This window comes from Bactrocera oleae, chromosome 4, assembly GCF_042242935.1.
Source record: "Bactrocera oleae isolate idBacOlea1 chromosome 4, idBacOlea1, whole genome shotgun sequence".
In the NCBI taxonomy this organism is placed as follows: domain Eukaryota; kingdom Metazoa; phylum Arthropoda; class Insecta; order Diptera; family Tephritidae; genus Bactrocera; species Bactrocera oleae.
The window spans coordinates 1004992-1021547 of record NC_091538.1 but is presented as its reverse complement, the minus strand read 5'-3'; the positions used below and the strand labels follow the sequence as shown (position 1 = coordinate 1021547).

At 34.2% G+C, this 16556-nt stretch overlaps 3 protein-coding genes across 7 annotated transcripts; all 3 read left to right on the top strand.

Annotated features, from left to right (window-relative positions):
• Window positions 1-178: 178 nt before the first annotated feature.
• Pcl (polycomb protein Pcl) lies at window positions 179-5787 on the top strand. 3 transcript variants are annotated; one of them, XM_036374479.2, is made up of 6 exons: window positions 179-346; window positions 597-669; window positions 789-3210; window positions 3269-3343; window positions 3406-4438; window positions 4491-5787. In XM_036374479.2, exons 3-6 carry the CDS (start codon window positions 857-859, stop codon window positions 5184-5186), a joined length of 4158 nt encoding a protein of 1385 aa, XP_036230372.2. In that variant the 5' UTR covers window positions 179-346; window positions 597-669; window positions 789-856; the 3' UTR covers window positions 5187-5787. The 3 variants fall into 3 exon arrangements, with proteins under 3 accessions (XP_036230372.2, XP_014091943.3, XP_069965165.1); XM_014236468.3 differs by lacking the exon at window positions 597-669; XM_070109064.1 differs by lacking the exon at window positions 179-346 and having other exon boundaries at window positions 369-669.
• Window positions 5788-6680: 893 nt separating this feature from the next.
• On the top strand, window positions 6681-8626 carry LOC106618656 (dynein regulatory complex protein 10). The gene is made up of 6 exons (XM_014236476.3): window positions 6681-6802; window positions 6880-7070; window positions 7137-7407; window positions 7490-7625; window positions 7734-7883; window positions 8088-8626. The coding sequence occupies exons 1-6, from the start codon at window positions 6775-6777 to the stop codon at window positions 8413-8415; spliced, it is 1104 nt and encodes a 367-aa protein (XP_014091951.2). The 5' UTR covers window positions 6681-6774; the 3' UTR covers window positions 8416-8626.
• A 91-nt stretch (window positions 8627-8717) lies between these two features.
• On the top strand, window positions 8718-16556 carry pAbp (poly(A) binding protein). Of its 3 annotated transcripts, XM_014236475.3 has the most exons (6): window positions 9249-9430; window positions 9847-10142; window positions 11697-12169; window positions 12796-13825; window positions 13939-14234; window positions 14549-16556. In XM_014236475.3, the coding sequence occupies exons 2-5, from the start codon at window positions 9950-9952 to the stop codon at window positions 14190-14192; spliced, it is 1950 nt and encodes a 649-aa protein (XP_014091950.1). In that variant the 5' UTR covers window positions 9249-9430; window positions 9847-9949; the 3' UTR covers window positions 14193-14234; window positions 14549-16556. The 3 variants fall into 3 exon arrangements, with proteins under 3 accessions (XP_014091949.1, XP_014091950.1, XP_069965167.1); XM_014236474.3 differs by lacking the exon at window positions 9249-9430 and adding an exon at window positions 8718-8962 and having other exon boundaries at window positions 13939-16556; XM_070109066.1 differs by having other exon boundaries at window positions 13939-16556.

Here is a 16556-nt window from a genome sequence, read left to right as displayed (position 1 = left end):
TATTAAGCGTGCTCTAAGAAGTGATTGGACCAAACTTGGATTTCTCCAGAGCAGTATACATAATATTATTAATTATTTCTGGTCGTTTGTGTAACCCTGTGACTACAGTAGTTGTCAAAAACCAATTCTTGCCTGGAAACTGAAGAAGCGCACGAATTGGGAAGGTAAAGAGAAATGCAAAAAATCAGTTCGTGTGTTGGGAAAATGGCTGACGGTGTTAATACAAATTCCGAGTGGAAAATTTATATTTCATTGTTTGAATATTATTAATTATGATTGCAAATCTAAAAAACAAATAAACTATAATTTCAATATATTTAAGATTGTATTAAATACTCCATATTAGGTGAGTTGAGAGGGACTCGGAAATAGAAATTTTCCAAGAGTACAACAAATGTTTTACGAATCTTAACTTGTGTTAAGATTGATCAAGTTCCTTAATGTGCTTAGTGTGAAAAATGATTCCATTGCATTGATTGGAACTACAATATGGCGATAAATAATATGAATGAAATTAATTAATATAAAGGTTTTAACATTCGTTTAAAAGAATTGGCAAAATATATGTGTATAATCGTTTACCCTGTCTGTTCCAGTATTGGAAAATGAAAAGTGCACATTAATTTGTCCTCTTCACACCTAATGTCAGCCACTTGCCGGTAAAATAAGGTAGTATTGCCAGCTGTTGTAAAAAATATTGCCACAAAAAAATCATCTTGGTAGAATTTTTGAATACTTCTGCAACTAATAAACAAATGTATATATAACAATTTCTTCAATAATTGCAGTCAAATCGAATATACTGACATCGAAAGAACTCTTAGCCCATCTGTAATCTTGGGAGAATTTTCTAACAATGAATAGTGCTTCTTATGACTCAAATGTTCATCAGGATCATCATTGCGTTCAGCATCAGGCCCCGAATGAACGTTTATCACATCTTACCAATATTCAACCAGCCCTTGGTAACTTTTTCCTTCCTCCTGCTTCGAATTTACCCATACCTGAGCATCAGCAATCAATACAATTACAACTTCCAAATGTCAGCACATGTGCAGAAAAGGGACCCGAAATTAGCACACATTCTGTACCGATTACAACTAACGGAACAACTGGATTATTCGGTCCACGTCAAATGCCATTGACTACTGCTTTGGGCAAATCTTTTTTCAATACGACAGTCCCGGGATTACAACCATCATCACAGAGGTTTTATGGCGGAGTAGCAACAACATCTTTAACTTCTACATCATCAAATTCCGTACAACAAACGAACCGGCCGCAGCATCAACATGGCAATACTATTTTAATAACAAATAACTTCTCTGCAAATCAATATGGAACTTCAGCGCAGATACAACCACGAACAACTTCAGAAGTTGTGAATAGCAGATCGTCAGCAGTTGATACACTCACGGGTTGTTACCACAATGGGAATGCCAGTAATATTCGTATAATTACAACACTGCCAAACGCGTTACAACAACAACAGCAACAACATATATATAACATGGCCAAAGATATTGAAACAGCTGGGCACGACGATATAATACAACTCCCACAGTTCTATCATACACCACATCAGCAATCTGCTTATACTCAGCATTTATCTACAGCATTACCAACACATTTCGCACAACAACATTTTTCTGCTCCAACTTCATCGCCGACTGCTTTGCATATTACACAGGATGATGCTCAACACCAATTCTTTATGTCTATGACAAATAACGCAAACGGTGGCGTAGCGACAGCAAATAACATTTCATCTGATTCTAAGCTGATGTCAACTCTTACAGAAGAATCTTCAACGGTTGCTGAAGCAGTTAACACCTCACCAACATTGGTGTCTTCCCCCGCCACAACAACGACAAGCTCGAACTCAACTCTTGTGTTGGATCGTATTAATATTTGTATCAATAATCATTATAGCGATACTTCCGGAACGAATAGTGGTATAGAATCTACCGCAACAGTGGCGACTTCTGCTATAACATCTCCCGATAATACATATTCTCTAGCTACTCATGCCCCGCAACAGCCATCTCCAATTATACCAGCAATCCATCACAAAGTAGTGCTGGACCCGGTCAGCACTGGTGGAGCGATACATACCGATTCTTACGCTAGCAACGATTCTACATTAGTGATTGATGAACCGGACTCAACAACAACAACCCCACATACTCCACCCACCACCCCCGAAAATAGCTCTTCGCCACCTTTGTTATTAAATTTGGCGCCTACGAGAAATACAATGGCTTCGCAATCAACATCTCAAATAATAATCGGAAATGCATTAATTGAAGCTAAAAGAAATAATGTAACATCACAAACAACGGTATGTACACCTTTAAAAAGGAGATTAGTGGACAAAACCTTATCTAGTGCTTCAGCGGAAGCATTTGCAACAATTACGCACAGTATTGACCTACTAGATGATGAAGAATGCGAATACGTCATTAGCGATGAGGAGAATGCAACTGTTACTGAAAGAGTGACCAAAACGAATGAAATATCTGAAAACAGCATTGTCGAAATAGAAGACAATGATGTGGAGTTTTCAACTCCGGAGGCAATACGCATGAAAAACACTGTTAAATGCGATGACGCTTCTTCTCCGAATCTTATATTACAGCAACATAACATCGCAGTTCTGCACGACTCAAGTGAAGATGCAGATTTAAACCTAATAAAATCGGTGTCACCACAATCGCCTGCACCCGTAAAATTAACGCAAACTGCTGCTAATGAAACAGCCACATCAGTAACTCTTCTTACACCACCAACACCCACTACTACGTCGTCCAATTCACTTGATAGTTTAATAGATGACAAGAAAGCTGCAAATTCATCTGTTTCTTTATCGGAGGCCAGTTTTACGATGGGTGAGGATGTGTTTATCCGAAAGGATGATGGCCGCCAATATCTGGGAACGGTCATCGGCAGCAGTCCTGATACTGAGATAAGTAAGCTGCAAAAAATTCAGTACTTGATACGTTTTGACGATAACTCAGAGCTATGGTGCGGCATTGAAGAGATGAGGCGGCTGGAAAATAGTGGTGGGAATGGTAATGCTCAAATGTGTGTAGCTTGTAAGCGTATCCAAGAACAAGATGTTATAGAAACATGTGAGGATTGTCGACGTGGCTATCATCGTAGTTGTACCAGAGAAACCACACCGGGCAGCGGTGTATGGTTTTGTCTTCGGTAAGTTTAAAATAAACTTCAAATATTTTCACAAATTTATACATTATTTAACTTCTAGTTGTAGTAAACCTATGAAGGATCGAGCAAAAATAGTGGACAAACATTTGTGCATGTCGTTAGCTCAAAACAACAGGTATGTATAAATAAGATATTAACACAGGGAAAAAATACATATATCATTATCTTTTCTTATAGATACAAGAATAGTGACGGAATTTCCAAAATCTCGTCGTCTTCACAACGGAATGCTCCTCCAGATATATATGAATTTCGTATTGAAGAAAATGAAATATTTACTTCAGATGATGAAATCCCCATTAAACATATTATGGAAAAGAGTCGCAAAATAAAGGATTCAATACAAAATGTAAACACAAGTTGTTTGAGGCAAAAATCAGTCAAAAAGCATAATAATAGCGATACTGTATTATGTGAGAAGATATCGGTTTTGGACGATGAAAATGCTAATTATGCTAATAGTACAATACAAACCTGTCATTCAATAAGAAAAGATAAAATCAAAGAAAAAGATGTATCTCCGTTAATGACACCCCAGTGTCTAACTGGTAGTATTAAACAGCTCACAGATGAGAGTGAATTTGATTGCAAAATCGATGATAGGACACTTATGTCTAATACAGTCAACCCTAATTCTGCGTCATTAGTATATAACAATGTGTCGTCAATAGTGTCAGAGCGGAATAGCCGTAAGCGCAAAGCATTTAAATTATCAAATTCTTACAAGGAGGTTGCTGCTGAGGCAGCTGCTAAGCGTTACGACAGCAGCCGTGTCTGTGATTCGTCATCGGATGAGAATTCGTCCAGTAGTCGAGGTACATCGCTTGATGTTATCATACCACCGCCGAAAAACTTTTTAGGTCTTAATAACCCATTTCGCTTAATTACACCTAAAAAGAATATGCACGCATCCCAAACGACAGGAACTTCATCGGGATGTGTTCAAAATTTATTAAATTTTAATCGGAGCGGTACAATGATTAAAAGCAGTATTTTTAATACAACAGCCTTAGACTTCAGCTCTAAGCTGGCAGCGCTTAAAAGCGCAGGTATATTTCCAAATCTAAGTACAAGTAATTTAGCCAAGGCTGCCGGACAGCCCCGAACAGTACGCACGATCAAGCGAAGACTGAGTGCCAAAGACATAACAATTGGTCCGAATCAGGAGGTGCGGAGGAGACGAACTCGTCGCCTATCGTCGAATGTAGAGGTGAAAATGTCAAATATATTTGTAGAACACATATTTTATACTATATTTTCAGGTTATTAGTACAACAACAATTAATCCAATTCCTAGGAACTTTTTCCCTATACATGCCAAAGACTTGCTTACTACACAAACCCAGCTCACAACAACAAATACGACCAGAGTATTGTCCACATTTAACAAACAACAAAATCAACGTCAAACAACAACAGCTGCAACTGCATCATTTTCATCAATATCATCATCGTCGTCATCGTCTTCGTCGCCGCCAGGCTCAATGAGTTCGGGTGTGGATACACAAGTAGAAATAATACAACAAGCTAAACCGTTGCATGGTCGACGTTTGAGGCAACGTCCGCAAAAGATTTCACCCGCTAATAGTCGCCGTAGCTCAATTTCTAGTGCAAGCACTGTATCATCGACTAACTCATCCAGCAATATAACGTTGGCAGCATTGCAACAGCAACAACAGGCTCTACATAAAAGTAATAACAAAAATGCGAATGCGAATGCGAATAGTATACAAGATCTTAAACAATCCGTTAAGGAGTACTTTGGTGGAGCAGTGAATCGCATTGAATCTGGTGAACAATTTTGCATCCGTGCCAAACGACAATTGGCCGATGGTCAGCGGCAATATCTAATTGAATGGGGCGATGTGGCAACAGCTTCGTTGCATGGGCAATTAACACAAAAAATATCGCCGACAACAACAAAATTCACAACAGCGACGGTAGAATATGAGCACTAAAAGAAGCAACTTCTCGCAGACAAGACTTATATCATATGCAAGTTTACTGTATTTAAATAAGACTTTGTCGTGGACATTTGTTCAAAAATCGCTGTCGAACGCATTAAATCATATGCCAAAATTCGTGAAATGAATCGAATATTTATAATATATACAGTCATATGATTTTTATGATATTTTCTCATTTAAATGTTGCCTTAAATTATTGTGTTTGTTTGCATATATTTGGCATGTTAATTGTGAACAATGTGCATTGTAAGTAGAGCACTACAATATTTTTAAGTTCTTACTTTAATTTATATATTGGTACAGACTGTTTATAGTAAATTTAAGTCCCAATCGCACTAATTGGCTGTTATTTATTTTTTTTCCATGCTTAAAAAAATATAAATACATGAACGAGTAATATTTAAACAAAACAAAAAATGGTCTGCTTGAAATTATCAGCAATGTTCTGTATTTCACTTTCATATACAAAGGAAGTGATTTGATTTGTGTATACGTGTATTTGTAGTGATGAAGCTTTTTATTTTGATTAAGCTTAAGATTCAGTCGAACCTACTACCAAACCATTAAACCAGTCTAATGTTATATAAAACAATGCTATAAAGATCTTTAATTGAATGATTATATTTCGTTTTATACTTTTTGTTTCAGTTATTCTGTTGTTTCCGTAAATTTGGAATATAAATATAAGTATATTTCTCCTATTATCGAATTATAATTTCCTTCACTGCCACTTTTAGTTATATTTAATGATTAAGTAACATATATAAGTATTAATTTCGAAGAGTGTACTGAATTAATAGTTTAACATTATACAGGTTTGAAAGTGCAATGGCGCAAGTAGTAATATGCAGATACATATTTATATACATACATAAAACATATATGCGCACTATGACAAGAGCGAACAGCCAAACCGAAATTTGCGTGGTTAGGTGATTAAGTTTCTTTGGATCAAAATTCTGGTCAAACTTAAGTCCACAGCTGAAAAGTCTTGTAGCCAAAATCAGTATAGTAAATTAACTTAAATTAAAGTTTTGCATCTATTACTAAATATCTTTATATATAGTATATGTTAATTAGAGTTTTTATTGAGGAAGATTCCAATAGCGAAATTGTAGTCTGGATGCGATATGTGGATAACACATTTCCGTTATTTTAGAAGCAACCCATAAATTTGTGGAACTATTGACAATTTTTTGAGTATTATAAATACAAGTTAATTGAATTAAATGAAATATGTTTAGTATGTAATATGTTTAATTGGGATGTCTATGTATAAAAAAAGTAAAAGGAAAAAAAATAAATGTTGGTTTCCAAATATTTGACCCACAAATCGTTTAAAGAAAAAACACCAAATAACAGCTTCAGTTCATATTAAAAAATGTTGAATGCTTTACTCATTTAATGGTATATGTATATGTATATATGTATGTGCGTGCCTACATACATACATACATAGAAAATAAAATTCTATAGCAACCATTTCTTTATTTTGCATTCAGTTTTCCCTTTAACTGCTTTCAATTTACAGATTTTACTATATTTTTTAAACACACAATATCAAGATAAAATAATTACCATGAGTAACAAAAACGAGTATGAGAATGGTAAGTAGGCCAGAATATGCTTAATAATTGCAAAAGGAAGTCAAATTTAATGGGCATTTGATTGTCTCCTTTGGCAGCTGAGATGTCTGCCGAGCGAGCTGCTCAGGTTGCCAGTGTCATGCGTATTGTAAATGAGTCTATTGAAAAATTAAAGATATCGTTGCTGATTCCTCGCGTGTTAGAGAACCCATTAACGGTGAGAAGACATTTGAAAGGAACAAAATATGAAAAGTGCTGGCATGCCATACAATCGTTCTTAATTATAAAGGTATGTACGTTTTGAAATCGTACATCTATTAGGGTAGAATTTTGCAGTTTTCAACACCAACTTTAGAAAACGAATGAAAAAAAATTTAATCCTGAGGAAAATTTACAACTGCTACAACTAATTGACATGTTCCATGAAAACTATGAAATGTTACATTCTTTGCCCGATTGGCTGGATGAATTGAGTGATGAGGACAAGTCTCTATTGAATGCTTTTGCACTATTGCAAAATATAGCTCAAGAACGATTGAGTAAGTCGGCGATGGCCGAGTTAGCAAAGGAAAAGAAAATTCATCAAGTTTATCATGATAACGAGCAGATGAAGAAAAATATAGCAGGTAAAACGTAGATTTGAAATTGTATAGACGATTTCTATATGCATATGCATATGGACATACTCTTTATTTTCTTAAAATATAGAATTCCAGGGGAAATTACACAATCAAAAAATTAACTTGCGTTGGAAGCTAGCTGCAAAGGATGGTGTTATTAAAAAATATGAGGCCGATTTAGCTTTTAAAAAATGGGACAATAATGTGCGCATTAGAGAAGAATTGTAAGTATCTTATGTTGGTCTTCATATATTTAATAGACTTCAGAAAGCATTAATTTAGTTTCGTTCCGTCCTTTTGCTTATTCATTGTTGATCATTTTTGTATTGTAGGGTGAAGTCCAGTAGACGAATTCACAACATCCATATGGCCAGTGTTATAAAGCAAAAGGAACTGGAAGAAGAACTCGAGAGAACAAAGACAGCTTATGAAAAAATGTTAAAGCAAAATCTCTTACATGAAAAGGAGGTTCGTGATGAAAAGTAAGAAATTATGTCCAGTCATACTACCCAATTTATAACTTTTTAGTAATAATTCTATTAATTCAATAATTTATAATAATTATATTTATGATTCGATTCAGATACCTAACTTTTTACTAAATTAGTTTGCCAAATTAATGTATTGAATTAATACAAATAAATAATTACAAATACTTCTAATAGTATGTATTTGTTTATTTTTAGAAATAAACTACTCTTACAATTGCAAGCTTTGTTGAAAAAATTTGACCAGAATATTGGTGAAAAAATTAAAGAGAACGTTTACCTACAAGAAGAATACGACGAGCAGAAGAAACAGTTTGATGAATTTCTTATCGAATATCAACGAGAGGAGGCTGAATATGAAGCCATCGTTAAAACAAAAGAGGAGGAAGATCGTCGGAAGCACGAGGAACGTGTAATGTTATTCATGATGACCCGTGCTGCGAAAATTATCCAACGGGCTTTTCGGAGATATCGTCGTAGCAAGAAGAAAGTTGATAAAAAGAAGGGCAAAAAGAAGCGCAATTAAATGTTTTATATGTATACTTATGTATGCACATACACTTCTCATGGAGACACTTTAAATCTACGGTAGATGATTGAATCTAGGCACTCAATGAATTTTTAATACATCGAGAAACATTTGAGGAAAAATTATTTTGGAAAAATTGTAGTTTTCGTTCTGCATGTTTGTAAAAAACAAATAAAATAATTCTCGCAATCAACCAAAAAAAAGAAAATATTTTGTTTGATTCTTAACTCAAAAATGTCTCGTTTTTCCTTTCGCATTTTGATTGTGCAAAAAAAAGATTAAATGTCTGATCGTTAGCCAAATATTTTTTAATTCCGAAATCCGATTTTATGTGCATTTCAAATTTGTGAACATTTTTTTTTTACTATTTCAATTGATACATACAAACATAATCGCCAACGTCAACAATAAAAGTGTGCCCGCTGCTACTGTGGAAGTCCTTACATAAGGTGTTCGTCGCTATAAAAATCTTCGTTGCTGGGTTGTGAATAATCGGTTAAAAGCGGTGATTTGCAGAAAGGATTCATTTATTTTTCGATCAAAGGTAAATTATATTCCTTTAATAAATAGTGTTTAGGACATATCACAAATATATGTGTCTTAGAAATGCATAAAATTTTAAAATGTAACATACGAGATATAGATGAAAGAAATATATTAAGTAAATCTGTATACATTATTTTATAAAACAATCCTCAAATTATTAGGAGTTTAGAAGTGGAGTGTAAGCACTCTATAACATGTTCGAATATTCGTATGTGCATCAAGCACATTCCATGATTGAAGGTTGAATGGAATTTCGGAAATGGTGCGAACCGAAATGAAAATGATGAGTCGTGTGAGTCGTGTTGAGTCCGACGTGGTGAGTGGTCGTGTGGTAAATCAAGCTCGCGACTATCACATATTTTTGTGAAAAAATCATTTAAAAAACCAAAAAAAAAAAATAAAAATATATAAAAATCAACAAAAAAAAATTGCAAAAAGTAGCAAAAATCGAGCAAGTGTATAAAACGTAAGTAAAATTACAGACTAGTGTAATCTTTATGTATAACCGATGAAAGTGAAATTCGATTGTGGCGTGGCATGGCGAAGAAAAGCTTAAGAAAAATGGTGGTCGTTTGTGCACACGAGGTTTTCAAAAAGAAGATTTGGGGAAAAACCAGTATAATACAAATAAAATTGGTTAAAATTATAATTGAGGTCTTTATGAAAGATATTCGAATCTTGTAACACTAATTTTTGAATTGATTTTATATCTTTTTTTTCTTGGTATTCCCTTAGTGCCAGAATAGCAGTTGCCAGCGCCGCATTAGCACGAAACGTGTGTTTTTTTTTGGAGTTGCCACTTTATTTTTAGGCATTTTAACTTTAAATGTTTACTGTACTGAAATAATATTTAATAATATAATATGTTGTTTCTATTTACAGTTCTTTTAAGTTTTTCCTTTTGTGTAGATTTTTCTCTTTAACGTTAGTGAAGAGAGCGATTGAAAGAAGCGTGCAAAGATAAATCGTATTCAACAGATAGAAAATGAATTCTGGAGGACCCAACTATCAAATGGCATCACTTTATGTTGGCGATTTGCACCAGGATATTAATGAAGCTGGTTTATTTGAAAAATTTTCAACCGCTGGTCCGGTATTATCCATTCGAGTTTGCCGTGATGTAATTACACGTCGTTCACTGGGTTATGCCTATGTAAATTTCCAGCAACCAGCCGACGGTAAGAATTCTAATACTTATAGTGACTAATATGAACTTTAATTTTCAAGAATATTTTCTGTAGTTTTATAATCAGTATCGTAAGATATTTATTTATAATGTTATAAATATATATAATAGTTAATTTAGTATGTGGTGAAAGGGTTGTTTTTTTTTTTAAATTAGTGTGTTTATAGATTTATGTGATCTGGCATTACTCTACTTTTCACCACATGTGTCAGCCATTTTTAATTCCAGTTTATATATTTGTACCTGATATTCGGTTTACAGGCTATCTTGGGAAATAAAAGCTATTTTCTTAGTTTCCGTTTTATTTACTTCGCTTTTCATCATGAATTCAGGACCGTAGATTATTTGAATTATGACTCAAATATTTTTAAATGTCATTAATTATTAAGTACAAACTCCTTTTAACAGCTATACATATACATATACATAATTTTTTTGTATACATGAATATATTTGAAATTGCCTAAAAAAATTTTTCACGTATGCAGAATTCAAGAGTGAAATTTTTTTTTTATTTTTTTTTCAACTTTCACTACTCGTTATGTATTGTAATTTATTTACGTTTTTGGTTTTTATGTTTTATTTCTATCTTGGGTTCAGTGACTTCACATTGACATATAATTATACTTGCATGTGTATATGTATATACATTAAATTATGTATATACACTTTTCTAAACACGATTACCTATGTTAGGCTGTCAATTAATTGAACAATAGTTATATTTATATTGTGTATTTAGCGTAAGAATATGTGTTTAGTTTATATTTACGTTTTTTAAATTTTAGCACAAATGCTACGTTGACACTTTCGCACGTGCCTTACATGACAAGCACATCTGTGAATAGAAATTGTGATATATGGCGTAGTAATAGTACAAAAGAAAGAGGCATCTGTGCATGTTGTGTTTACTGGTCGCTGGAACTTATTTTTCAAAATCAACTCTACAACATTTATTTATCATGACATTCGCGAATTATTTCGAATGTAAACTTTTTGCTAGTAGAACATTCTAGTAATAGGGGAGCATATTAATCAGGATAATTTCAGAAGGCTTAGTTTCTCCATATGCAGGCAGTTTTTATTTTAAAAAAGTTTGTAAAATCTTTATAAAACAGGTGTTGAAGAAGAATTAAAGTATATTTTTTTTATTAGTGTAACAATGCAGTTTCCGTAACGTAGTTTATGAGTTACCTAGTGCTCTCGAACTATACAGAAAATGCAAGAAAAAGATCGCTTGACTTACCATGCCGTTCTGATTAAATCTTGTTGTACTTGGCATCATTAGTAAGCGAACAAAAAACTCGCGTTATTTTAAATAATAAAGTGTGTTGTTTAAGTTATGATAAAATTTATATATTTTTTTTTACCTAACTTCTTATTGAGATAATATAAAAAAGTTTTTACAATTTGTCTTAGATTGTGACATTTGTCACAATTATTTTTGAAATAAAACGTATCGCCTGTCAGTTTGAGGAAAACTGAACTCTATATTTAATTGAATTCCATTAATAACAGAAATATTTTTTTTTTACTTTTTTAACAGCGGAACGCGCGTTAGATACGATGAATTTTGATTTAATTCGTAACAAGCCTATACGTATTATGTGGTCGCAACGGGATCCTTCTTTGCGTCGGTCGGGTGTGGGAAACGTCTTTATTAAAAATCTTGATAAAAGTATTGACAATAAAGCGATTTTTGACACTTTTTCTGCGTTTGGCAACATATTGAGTTGTAAAGTTGCAACCGACGAAAAAGGCAATTCAAAAGGATATGGTTTTGTACATTTTGAAACCGAAGAATCGGCTAACACATCGATAGAAAAGGTCAATGGCATGTTGTTAAATGCTAAAAAAGTCTACGTAGGTAAATTCATTCCACGCAAGGAACGCGAGAAGGAATTGGGAGAAAAAGCAAAACTGTTTACCAATGTGTACGTAAAGAATTTTGGCGAAGATTTTGATGACGAGAAGTTGAAAGAGTTATTTGAGCCTTTCGGGAAAATAACCAGCTATAAGGTAAGTTAATACTATTTAAATTATAAATTGTCGTTAAGAAATATGTACAGCTTATTACCCATTGATTGTTTGGTAATCTTGTCAAACGATTAAGATTTACGGCTGTAAGAAAAATAACTAGATTCCGCACTTACCATGTCGATGGATTCTCCAGATCACTTGACAAAAGTTGACGAATCACAAATAGTAATTCACCTATGTCTCGTAAATTAAGAAAATTACACAGCACCCATTGATTGTTTGGTAATCTTGTCAAACGATTAAGATTTACGGCTGTAAGAGAAACAACCAGATTCCGCACTTACCATGTCGATGGATCCTCCAGATCACTTGACAAAAGTTGACGAATCACAAATAGTAATTCACCTATGTCTCGTAAATTAAGAAAATTACACAGCTTATAACCCATTGATTGTTTGGTAATCTTGTCAAACGATTAAGATTTACGGCTGTAAGAGAAACAACCAGATTCCGCACTTACCATGTCGATGGATCCTCCAGATCACTTGACAAAAGTTGACGAATCACAGATATTCCACTAGGGATAGGAATTAATAATAACTTGTTAAATTTGTTGTTGTTAGTAATATAACCGAAATAATCATTGGTGCTTATTTCTTCCTCAGGTAATGGTTAAAGACGATGGCAAAAGTAAAGGTTTCGGCTTCGTAGCCTATGAAACCACCGAAGCAGCTGAAGCCGCTGTTGACGCTTTAAATGGAAAGGATATGGGTGAGGGTAAGGTATTATATGTTGCCCGTGCGCAGAAGAAAGCAGAACGCCAACAAGAACTAAAACGCAAGTTCGAAGAATTAAAGAAGAAACGGCAAGAATCGGTATTTGGCGTTAATTTGTATGTTAAAAACTTGGATGACAGTGTAGACGATGAACGACTACGCAAAGAATTTTCGATGTATGGTACAATTACATCTGCCAAGGTTATGACTGATGAAGAGGGTCGTTCTAAAGGTTTTGGATTTGTCTGCTTCATTTCGCCCAATGAAGCAACCTGTGCCGTCACTGAAGTGAATGGACGTGTTGTCGGTTCAAAGCCATTGTATGTAGCTTTGGCTCAACGTAAAGAAGACCGTAAAGCACATTTGGCATCGCAATACATGCGACACATGTCTGGCATGCGTATGCAGCAATTAGGTCAAATATTCCAACCAAACGCCGCGGGCGGCTTCTTTGTACCAACCATGGCGCCAGGACAACGTTTCTTTGGTCCACAAGTGACCCAACCGATTCGTAACACACCCCGATGGGCACCACAGGTGCGCCCTGCCGCTGGTGTACAAGGCCTCACACAGACTGGAGCTGCAGCTGCTGCAGGTAGCTTCACAAATGCCGCCGCTATGGCAGCAACCGGTAACGCCCAGTTCCGCCCAGCAGCAGCGGCTGCCCGTGGCCAACCGCAGACAGTTCAGGGCGCGCACGCTGCAGCAGCCGCTGCCAACACAATGCGCAATACTGGCGCTCGCGCTATCACAGGTCAGCAAACAGTTACTGCGGGCAATATACCAATGGCTGGAGCACCAATTACTGCAGGCGGAGCTCAACAACGCGCTGCCAATTATAAATATACCGCCAACATGCGCAATCCACCTCCACAACCGGTCCAACAACAACCGCAAGTGCAGCCAATGCACCAAAAGGGTAAGTTACATTTTATCCTTAACTGATTGTTTTGTAAATCGCATCATTCAATAACCAGAATTTATTGGAATAAAAACAATATTTTATATTATTATTTTTTTTTTATATTTTAGGTCAAGAGAAACTGATTGCTTCTCTATTGGCTAATGCTAAGCCACAGGAACAAAAACAAATTTTAGGTGAACGCTTGTATCCTATGATCGAGCGCATGCATCCACTAATGGCTGGCAAGATTACTGGAATGTTGTTAGAGATTGAGAATTCCGAATTGCTGCACATGATAGAGGATCAAGATGCTTTGAAAGCTAAAGTTGAAGAAGCTGTTGCTGTTCTGCAGGTCCATCGTGTTGCTGAGCCAACTAATTAAAATATCTTCATCAGAATCACATCATGCTAACCGAACTAAAAAGTTCCGTAATTTCATATATGTTATTCATACTGCTTCTAGCCTCAACATCAAAAATTAGTTAAAGCACTTTAGCTCAAAACAAAATTGAAAAAACGACAAAAAACAGAAATGGAACTCATTATTCAATTAGAGTAAAAAAGTCAGGTAGATACGTTATAAATATGTAATATTGTTTACAAATTCGAAACTGGATAATGAGAGCCACATCTAAAAAGTAACACCATTACATTCGTTGAAAATCTTTTGTCAATCTTCAACTTTTATGATTTTCCCCATAATAATTAAGATTCATGCCTTTTCGCTTCTGATTTCAGTTAATTACCTTTTCAATTCAACCAATCAAAACGCAAGCATTTTTCAACATACAATTAATATAACAACCTAGCGAGTGATGCAAAGCTCCCAAGTGACGTGTACACAGTCATTTTGAAACCGTGTATTAAGATTATATGAAAATCAAGAACTAAAACTGAAAATGAAAAAGTCAAAACTTGGAATAGAGGAATTCGAAAGGTGGCACGCCGAAAGAAACAAAAGCCAAACTGAAAACCACACATTTGGTTTGAATTTTTAGTTTCTTAAAATTGTAATAGTTTCATAATCTCTGGCGCGATGAGGTAATTTTAATGTATTTTTTTTATAACCACCACCAACTACAACAACCAAACTAAACTCATACAAGCATTGCAAACAATACCAAATTTTCATAATTTTCACTTGAATAAAAATTTGTTTTTGTCATTTACTTGAAGCAAATGTGTTTCAGTGTGCATTTGCAATGGGTAGATATTTGGAAGTTATTCTAATTTGCATTTGGTTGAATTGAAGAGAATTTCATCGTCTATATACTTGAGAAGCGATTGGGCAGGCTTAGGTAAACAAAAGTAATTAACATGTATGTAAGAGAGAGAAATAATTGAAAAAATCAAACAAAAAAATTGCAAAAGCGTGTTTAAAAATGAAAAATTTGGAGTGTGGTTGGTCAAGCAGATAAAAATATTAATATCAACCGAAAATAACGGTTTATTTCTGTCATCCACTCTCTGAATGTAATAAAACCAAAAACAACATGAGAATAGAATTGCTTGTAAAAGAAAATGTTGAATAGGGCGAAAAAGTAAACGTTCAATGATTTTTTGCTACTTTAAACAAATATAATAAAAATTGAAAATATATACGTCAGACACAAACGCTGACAAGCAGAACTTAAAAATAAAAACAAAAAAAATCGCAAAATTAATATAAAAACGGTCCTCGCTGACCAGAAAAACACAATAAATACAATGAATGAAATAACTGAATTATAAATATACAACTTTTATCAAATATAACAAACATATGTGTAAGACCGTTGACAAATTTCAAAGTCGAACCGCGGGAATATTTTCAATTGCGCCCGATTAAATGTGTGGATGGGCATGCAAAATACAGGGTGGACCATAAGTCCCTTTACATTTGTATGTGTATGTGGTTAGGAAATACTAGATTACGGTCGAAGTAGCGATTTTTCGATAATGAAAATTTGAAAGAGTTTCCGAAAACCAATTTCAAAACTCCTTAACTCTATTACTATAATCGAATATCGAAGTCGAACATATTTCTAACCGCAATCCGAACAAAGATTTGAATACAAGCTTATTTATCTAGTTTTTCTCATTATTTAGAAAGTAGGATGCCTTTGGTCCACCCTCTACATTGCGAAAATTTTAGTAAAAGCAATGGTAAAAATTCAGTAATAAATCAATTCCAATATTGAATAATATTTTAACCAAACAATATAAAAATTTAATTATACCTATCTTGATCTGGTGAAATGAGAATTTGAAATAAAATATAAAATTTTGGCATAAATATATGTGTTTATGAGAAATTCCCGGGTTGAACAAAGGGTTAAAGTCGAAATTAGTTTTTCGCACTGATTATAAACTTCCCGTGTACTGAATATCGCAGAATTAAGTTTCACGAGGTAACATTAATTTTTCGATCGCCCCTTAATAAGAACTACTTTTTTGTAATTGAATTCTTATAGAAAACATTGCGGTATATATATTTTTTTAGATAACTTTTATATTTACGAGTACATAAACACCTTACCTGCACACATACATACTTCAAATCGAAATTAAATAATTGCGTTTGTATTATTTGATCATATATATTTTTTAAACAAATTCGCTATTTTTTTCTTAGAAAGATAACACTACTACAATAGACACTCGCAAAACAAAGCGAACAGTATTCAAAAAAAAAAATACAAATGTTTCCAAAAAATAATTCTTTAAAATAAATATAAGTATGTAGAAATTTCAATCCGGCGACAAA

Coding starts and splice junctions, on each gene's coding strand:
- Pcl (XM_014236468.3), top strand. CDS start 857: ATGAATAGTGCTTCTTATGACTCAAATGTTCATCAGGATCATCATTGC. Junction 3,211..3,268: donor GGTGTATGGTTTTGTCTTCG/GTAAGTTTAAAA, acceptor TTTAACTTCTAG/TTGTAGTAAACCTATGAAGG. Junction 4,439..4,490: donor GCCTATCGTCGAATGTAGAG/GTGAAAATGTCA, acceptor CTATATTTTCAG/GTTATTAGTACAACAACAAT.
- LOC106618656 (XM_014236476.3), top strand. CDS start 6,775: ATGAGTAACAAAAACGAGTATGAGAATG. Junction 7,408..7,489: donor GATGAAGAAAAATATAGCAG/GTAAAACGTAGA, acceptor CTTAAAATATAG/AATTCCAGGGGAAATTACAC. Junction 7,884..8,087: donor AAGGAGGTTCGTGATGAAAA/GTAAGAAATTAT, acceptor GTTTATTTTTAG/AAATAAACTACTCTTACAAT.
- pAbp (XM_014236474.3), top strand. CDS start 9,950: ATGAATTCTGGAGGACCCAACTATCAAATGGCATCACTTTATGTTGGC. Junction 10,143..11,696: donor TTTCCAGCAACCAGCCGACG/GTAAGAATTCTA, acceptor CTTTTTTAACAG/CGGAACGCGCGTTAGATACG. Junction 12,170..12,795: donor GGAAAATAACCAGCTATAAG/GTAAGTTAATAC, acceptor TTTCTTCCTCAG/GTAATGGTTAAAGACGATGG.